At 46.0% G+C, this 8,767-nt stretch overlaps 1 protein-coding gene across 1 annotated transcript in view; it reads left to right on the forward strand.

Moving 5' to 3' along the window:
• The window catches only part of EYA2 (EYA transcriptional coactivator and phosphatase 2), a 142,264-nt gene that overhangs the window by 17,054 nt on the left and 116,443 nt on the right, over positions 1 to 8,767 (forward strand). The window contains exons 4-5 of the mRNA XM_005862171.2: positions 606 to 748; positions 5,834 to 5,950. Coding sequence (XP_005862233.1) covers positions 606 to 748; positions 5,834 to 5,950 — 260 coding nt within the window. The remainder of the gene's footprint in view (positions 1 to 605; positions 749 to 5,833; positions 5,951 to 8,767) is intronic.

An 8,767-nucleotide genomic window follows, 5' to 3' on the forward strand; every position in this document is an offset into this window, starting at 1 on the left:
GATGTGCAGGAGGCAGCTGATCGATGTTTCTCTCTCATCGATGTTTCTAACTCTCTATCTCTGTCCCTTCCTCTCTGTAAAAAATCAATAAAATATATTTTTTAAAAAAAATGTATTCCTAGGTATTTTTTTTATGCAAAGTGTAAATGGGATTGTTTTCTTAGTTTGCCTTTCTGATAGTACATTATTGGTGTATAAAAAATCAACTGATTTCTGGCTATTTGTTTTTTATCCTGCTACTTTACTGAATTCATTTATCCATTCTAGTAGTTTTTTGGTAGAATCTTTAGGGTTCTCTATATGCAGTATCATGTCATTTGCAAATAAATACAGTTTTACTTATTCCTTTTCAATTTAGATGCCTTTTATTTCTTCTTCTTGCCTGATTGCTGTGGCTAGGACTTCCAGTAATGTTGAATAAGAGTGGTGAAAGCAGATGGCCCTGTCTTGTTCCTGATCTTAAAGGAAATGCTGTAGTTTTTGCCCATTGTCTCTGCCCTGGAAAGAGTACATACCCAAAGGAAAATGGTGGTATTGATTCCAAAACAAGGGGGAAGGGATGCTGGGCTGAGCTTGGAGATTTCATCTTCTCTCCTTCCATGCAGACCTTTCCCACGTGTCCTGTCCAGCCAGCCTCCCACGGCCATGGCAGCCTACGGCCAGACACAGTACAGCACGGGGATCCAACAGGCCACCCCCTACACAGCTTACCCACCTCCGGCACAAGCCTATGGGATACCTTCTTACAGTGAGTACCAGCCAAAGCCCTTGCTTCCCTGTGGGGCCCCAACATAATGGTCTTTCTTCTGTCCTATTGCCTCAGTTAAATGCAGAATCAGAAGTGATTCCAGCCTGATTTTGTATTAGAGATAGAAAAGGACCAGACACATTAAATATGGTTCAAGTTCTAAAGACTATATCAAGGCCTCTTTTGATTGCTAGAGTAAGAAACTTAACCCAAGCTGGCTTAGGGGGAAATGTAAATGTAATGATTGACACACTGGGGTCTGACATTAGGAATGGCTGGGTCCAGGTGCTCAAATGATGTCAGGAAGAATACATCTCACTCCATATTCAGATGTTTCCCGAGTTGGTTTTACTCCCACATAGGTTCTTCTCCTGTGGCAGCAAAGATGGTGCCTGTCAGCTCTGAGTTTGCACCCTTACAGCTCAGCACTTCCAGTGGAAGGAGAAGTCATCTTTCCCAGTAGTTCCACCAGAATCCCATATTGAGCCTCACTGGCCCAAATTGGGTCATGTGACAAGGCAAGAAGATTGGGGTGAGAGAGATAAGGAGGCTGAAGCCTATGGATTGGACAAGTGAGAGGGATGGTTCTCTTAAAGGAACGCACAGTAATGGTATCAGAGGGAGAACTGGATTCTGGGAAGGCAAAATCAACAGAGCTACAGACCTTGACTGTCAGAATCTTACTGCTAAGAACTAGAGACTCAGTGAACCAGGCCCACCATCCACTGCTCACCTGTCTGCATTGACCAGGGTGCTCCAGAGTAACAGAACCAATGAGATGGAAATAGATAGTTGAGATAGATAGATAGATAGATAGATAGATAGACCAGGCCCACCATCCACTGCTCACCTGTCTGCATTGACCAGGGTGCTCCAGAGTAACAGAACCAATGGGATGGAAATAGATAGTTGAGATAGATAGATAGATAGACAGACAGACAGACAGACAATAGGAATTGGCTCACCCGATTACGGAGGCTAAGAAGTTCCAAGATCTGCAGTTAGCAAACTGGGGAGCAAGAGGGCAGTGATGTCATGATATGCATGCATGGTATAAAGGAAGAATAATTTAGGCTCCAGGGCCATGCAGGCCTTTTAGATGAGGATCTGAGCACTGAGAGATGAGCATGAGCAAGCTCAGGAGGGAGAGTGTCCAGGCAGAGGGGACCGCAGTGGGAAGGCCTGGGATGGGAAGGCATTTGGCAAGTCCAAGGAGCCCAGTCAGCTGGAGCACAGTGGGGAACAAGGCGGGCAGAGCCTGAGAGGCCTGGGAAGGATTTGAGATTTTATTACAAGTAAAACAGGAGCTCTCATTGGCAGGTGTATAAGCTGAGGGCTGGAGGGTACATTCTGGGTGCTGTCCAGGTCACTTAGCTGCTGTGGGGATGTTGGATTGCAGGGAAGCAGAGGAGAAGCAGGCAAGCCAAGGGGAGACTGATACAGGAGGAGTGGGGTGGTGGTGAGAGCCCAGGACAGGGCAGTACACACAGAAATTGGCAGATTCAAGAGCAGTCCTAGAGGTGGCAGTGACAAGTCCTGTGGGCTTCGGGTCAGGCATTGGTAATGGTCAGCATGGTTGAGCTGCTGCCACCCACAGTTCTCAGTGCTGTGTGTCCACTAATTCCTTAACCCTATGAGGAAGGTCCCACCATTATCCTCTTTTGAGGGATAAATAAGTGGGAGCTCAGAGAGGGCAAATAACTCTCCCAAGGTGACCCAGGCCGGTAGCAGAGGTGGAATTAAACCCAGACAGCCTGGCTCGGAAATCCAAGCCCAAGACGAAGCTTCGTTGCCAGAGTGTGCATTCCATAAATCCTGGGGGATTACCTGTGACAGACCTTGGCAACAGGTGTGGGCACCACTTTGAACTTTCTGTCCCTCCTGTGCTAGAAGACCTGTGATACAGTCATACGTAAGTTATCCGCCTGGCCGACAGCCAAGAAAAATGAAGCCATATTATTTTTCAGCATAAAAGAGAAACCCACTCCTGTTACCAGACAAAACATGGCATCAGGGGGAAATTAATTTGGTTCAAAGTCATTGTATGGTTTCGGTTACTTTCAGACTCTCTGACAGCACAGCATAGGTGGTAAGAGCACATACGTCCTGGGCTCACACCCCACTGCTGCCCCTTGCTGGTCCTGAGACCCTGGGTGAGTTTCCTCGTTCATACAGTGGAGCCAAACCAAGTCTGGCCTCCTTGCGGCTGCGGTGAAGATGCAATGAGATCATCTGCATAGGGGCCCGGCTACTTTTTTCTGTCAAGGGCCGGATAGTGAATAGTTTCGGCTTTGTGGCCTACACAGTCTTGGTCACAACTACTCAACTCTGCCACTGGAGCGTGAAAGCAGACGGGCAGTGTGTAATGAGTGTGTGTTCCAATAAAATTTTATTGACACAAGCAGGCAGTGGGCCAGATTTGGCCCATGGACCCTAGTTTGCCAACCCCTGATCTACATGAAGGGCCTAGCTCATAGGGCCTGGCCCACGGAAAATGCTCAATTAACGCCGGAGGAGCCAGGCTGCTGTGTACACTTGGAATGTCCTTGTCACTGAATAATGACGGGTGGGATGAAAAGCCATTGCCCTTCATATATGCCTGTGCCTGAGCAAGCAGTGTTTGCTCACTGTCTGGAGAAACCTTGTGGAATCGTGTTAGGAAACTTTTCTTATGCTCCTTGGCAGCTAGCATTATTACCTTTATTTAAGTAGTTGCAGGGAAATAACACAATTGAATAAACTAGAGGCAAGGAGATTAGGAGTATTGCGTATTTTTCTCGGTTGATTATGCAACATTTAAGGACATATGTAAAAGCATAAAGAATAACACTACCCATATAAACTGACCATCCAACTTAAAAAATAAAATGTAAAGGGAGGTTCTGTCCCTTTCTTCTAAGAGATACTCACAGCCCTGGAATTGATATTTATCATTCCTCTGTTTATCGTTTCTTTGTGTGCCATGGGGGCCAGCAAACTTTTTCTGTAAAAAAGCCTGACAGTGAATTTTGGCTTTGCAGGCCCTACAGTATTAAAACTACTGAACTCTACCATTGTAGCTTGAAAGTGCCAGATAATATGCAAGTGAATGGATATGTCTGTGTTTCAATAGAACTTGGTTTACGAAAACAGGCAGAAAGTCACATTTGCAACCCTGGTGTGTGTTTGTGGAATGAATGTTTGCATGCTTGTGGACTGGATGAATGAATGAATGAATGAGCATATTCTTGCAGTTTTTTCTGTATCTATTTAAAATGAAAAATGTACATGCTCTTGGACTCAGCAATTCCACTTCTCATATCCAAGCTAGACAAGCATTCTAACTGCTTGAGGAGGCATGTCCATCTGTCACAGGCGGTGATAATGAAGAAATTAGAATCCACCTAAAGTCCTTCATCAGGGGACTGGCTGAATAAACAGTAATATTCATACTTTGGATTTCCATTTGGCCACTAAAACAAATGAGCACACAGTTTGAGAAGAGTGAGCGAGGGAGCGTGGAGCAAGCAAAGGTCAGAGTGGTGAGCAGAGCCCATGTAGGACCTTGGAGCCACCCAAGGAGTTTAGATTTGACTCCAGGTACCTTATACACCATTAACCTTCTTAGCAGACTGAGCAAAAGAAAGTGCCTATAATACTGCCTGTTGCTGTCACCATGTTGCTCCTAAAGTCCTATACCATCTGTTGCATAAAATCCTTTCACACCCATTATTGAGATGCAGCAAGAGAAGGAAGGGAAAACCGTGACTTAAGAATTATTGGCCAATTGTGAGACCCGGTTGAGTAGCCTGGCTTTCTGAACCTCAGTTTCCACATCTTTAGAATGGGAAAAGCAATACTGCCTGTTCTGTGGGAATGTTGTGAGAATGAAAGAGATGTGTGTTGCTAAGTACCTCATTCAGAGCCTGATATGTTTATTCTTTCCCCTTCCTTTAATCTCCTGACAACCTGCTGGCAAGTATCAGTATGTTATTTCATAAAGAGGAAGCTAGTCCTGGTCACCAAGGAATCATTTTACCCCTCTAAGCATTCTCTTCATTTATGGGAGTGAATGGGTGAGAAGGAGGGAAACCACAATTCAAAACCATCCCCAGAACTAGAAATGTTCTTTTAAAAATACACATTTAAATCGTATCAAAGTACTATTTTACACCTATAAGACAGACAAAGATAATCAAAGTTATTACATTTTCAATGAAAATACAATATCTGGGCTTTTGATAGTGGATTAGCCCCCCTCCTTTGATACAGTCCCTTCTCCAGCCAGTTGCTCATGGGATTGGAGTCTGTAGTTTGGAGATGTCAGAGTTTGGCCCAAACAGAAGGAAGATTTGTAACTGTGGCCTTTGGATAAGCATCACCTCCTGCCTCCCCCCCAAACCCGTCCAAAACAAAAACAAACAAAAAAACAGAGAATCATCATTACAGAGGAAGAATGGCTCATTTAACACCTTCACCTAAACTCCTGATGAACTTTAAACCATACAGGGTGCTGCTAAACAAAAAAACAGAGAATGTGTCTTAGGGTTAAGTGGAATCATCATTATCGAGGAAGAATGGTTCATTTCACACCTTCACCCAAACTCCTGATGAACTTTAAACCATACAGGGTGCTGCTCCATGGAGTAGGGGGTTGTAAACTCACTTCCTTCAGAGCCAGGCAGGAAGCAGGAATCTGATCACATGTGCAAAATATAGCACCTTAAAACCAGCATCCGTGTCTCGGAGACAGTACAGGATCTGTGATGACCCGGGATACACAGTCTGGAAGCCTCTAGGTAGCTTGTTGTCACGTGGGAATACAGGCATAGCACCAGCCCATTGCTCAAGAGAAAGCATAAGTCCATATTTTTGGGTGAAATCCTCCTGATTTTTAAACAAAAACAATTTCATATTTTCCTTAAAAATATGCACACTTAGCAAACGATGTCTGTAGACTAACTTTGGTTCACAAGCCAATAGTTTGCAACTCCTGGTTTGGAAGCTGATAAACTTGCACGCTGTCTTGACTCAGTAGCTCTTCTGTGGGTGACAAGGGAGCATCCTATTCACGTGTCCCTGGTGCTTCTTCTTCCTCCTTCCAAGGCATCAAGACAGAAGACAGCTTGAACCATTCCCCCGGCCAGAGTGGATTCCTCAGCTATGGCTCCAGCTTCAGCACCCCACCCACCGGACAGAGCCCGTACACCTACCAGATGCACGGTCAGTGTGGCGCTGCGGCCCCTCCCTGCCCTCTCCAAAGGCATTGCCTGAGTTGGGTGTCATTTATTCATTTATTCAGCAGATTTGAGTACCTACTATGTGCCAGGATCTATCTCAAGTAATGGAGTTACAGTGGTGGACAGAAGATATGAGATTGCCTTTATAGAAACTGATACTAAACAAAGCAACAAATAAACCGACAGATATGAGATCTGCCCTCATAGAAACTGATACTAAACAAAGCAACAAATAAACCGACTAATTTGGGAGGAGTTGAGTGCAATGAAGCAAATAAGTGTGTTGTTTGGATAGGGAGTGATGAGCAGTTGTGGGGCAGTCAAGAGGCATTGGATATGTAACTTTAGGTAGAATCATCAGGAAAGGCCTTGGTTGGACAAAGACCCAAAGGGTGAGTGGAGCCAGCTATGTGCAGACCTAGGGGAAGAGCATTCCAGGCAGAGGGACAAGTCAGTGCAAACGCTGTATGGAGGGAAATGTCTTGACATATTTGAGACACAGAACTAAGACCAGCAAGGCTGGAGCAGAGTCGGGGACGTAGGAGGAGAGAGTGTTGGAGAGAAGGCAGAGCTGAATCACACAGGCCTGGAGGGCTGTTGGCTTTGATTTTAAGTGTGATGGACAGGAAGTTCACTGCACACTCAGGGAAGTGCTGGGTGGTGGGAAGAGTGGCCAGGCAAGTAAAGTAACTATTTCAGCTGGAGGTTCAAGGCTGCATCCCCATAAGGTGGCCTTCGGAGGGGAAGAAAGAACTCCAGTGCATAACTCCCTCCTCAGATAGGCCAAGAAACTGGCCTACTAAATTCTTCTGCGTCCACCTCCACTCCTTTACCCCCTATGGGCCCCTTCTCTTCTCCAGTCCTCCATTGGGAGCATGTTAGGGCTGATGCATGGGACAGAGGGCTGGTGGCAGTAATTTTGGAGATCTTCATCCCCGTGTTTTTTCTTTCGTGAAAGCTGGTGGAAATGACCACCAAGGGTCTGAAAAGTTATGTGCGAACCTGAAGAGGTAATGACAAGGTGGTGGGCTAATGAGTGATTGTACTTTTCTCTTTAAAAACTATTTTCACATATTGTCACTTAACATTCTTTAAAATGGGTGTCAAGGGCAGCCTTTTAGGTAAAATCCTGGTAAAAATTCAGCAAGTAATCATAGGGGTATGTAAGAGAAACAGGGCGCTGAGCACTGATGCCCAGCACTGGAATACTTCCGTGTAAAAGTCTGCAGCAGACGGCTGGTGACACCATCAGCTGACATTGGCCAGACACCACATGCCACCTGATGTTGCTGGATCATCTGATACAGTCTTCATGACACTCCAAAGCATTGGTGCTGGTATTGTTCCCATTTTCCAGGAGAGGAAACTGAGGCATAGAGGGAATGACTGATCTACAAATGCAACGGGAAACAGACTGAATCGGGTCTCTTGGTGGTCTGGTAGAATCCCAACTCCAAAGCCCGTGCTTTTCGTCATGGTACTGCCCTATCTCCTCTTCCTCTGTTGCCACCTCTGTCAGCCTTTCTGAGTTCCCTTGAAGGGTACAAGCTGCTGGGACCTTCTCTAAGTGCAGAGTGAATTGTGGAACCGATCCCAATAATAAAGGTTTGTGAAGACACTGAACTTGAACTTGCATTTGGGCCAATCTCAAGCCAGTTTTTTTTCCCAGCTCTGCCAATAGCAACAGAACTTACTGCCTTGGGCATCTAAGGCTGCAGAGGTTGAATAGCAAACACAGTCCACCCTCCCCCATTCTAGTAGCCCCTCCCCACCCCGCTGTGTAATAAGTGAGTTAAGTTATGTAGGTATGGCTTCCCATCCACTCATCATTTATTCTCTATAACTGAGCACCAGCTGTATGCCTGGCACCCTGGGGGTACAGCAGTCAACAAAGACAATTCTCTCATGGAGAGGGACAGGCAATAATCAATTAACAAATAAATAGGTGGCTACAAATATTGGTAAAGCTTGTAAAAGACAAAAACAGGGCAGTGTGATGGGCAATGAGTTGGGGAATGGTGATGGATGTTACTCAGGTGGTGAGGGAGACCTGAGTGATGAAAAAGATCCAACCACGTGAGCAGCTGGAGACAGGACAGCCCGGGAAGAGGAGACAGCGAAGGCCCTGAGGTAGGAAAAGGCTCTCATTGTTGAGGGACTCCAAAGCAGACTCGTGAATCTTGGTAGAGTGAGTAAGGGAAATGAGCTTGGAAGGTGAAGCAGGCACTTCCCTGGACCAGGATATGAAGAATAATGTTATTTCCTCTCTGGTCCTTACAGCAACCATGGGAGGTGGGCACCATCAGCTCTGCTCTACAGATGATGAAAATGAGGCTCAGAGAGGAGAGGTGACTTGCCTGAGATCACAGAGCCAATACGTGTTCCGAGCTGGGATTCAGACTCAGGTTTTTAGAATTTTGGAGCCCATGCTGATCCTCCTAGTGTTATTTCCAGGACTCCTTCGGGACTCCTAAGCTCTGCATATTCGCCATTCCCCTGCATCTTCCCAATAGGCCGCTGACATAGGTTCTGTCATGATCCCCATTTTACAGGTGGAGATACTGAGCTACAAAATGGTAAAGTAACTTGGCCAAGGTCACATGGCTGTGGTGGTGGGATTTGAAGCCAGGCGGTTGCACTCCAGAGCCCAGGAGGATAACCACCACACTATCCTGCCCTCCAGCTCTTGGAGATTCTTCTAGGACAGTGGTCGGCAACTGCGGCTCGCGAGCCACATGCGGCTCTTTGGCCCCTTGAGTGTGGCTCTTCCACAAAATACCACGTGCAGGCGCGCATGTAC

The sequence above is a fragment of the Myotis brandtii genome, unplaced genomic scaffold, assembly GCF_000412655.1.
Source record: "Myotis brandtii unplaced genomic scaffold, ASM41265v1 scaffold161, whole genome shotgun sequence".
In the NCBI taxonomy this organism is placed as follows: Eukaryota; Metazoa; Chordata; class Mammalia; order Chiroptera; family Vespertilionidae; genus Myotis; species Myotis brandtii.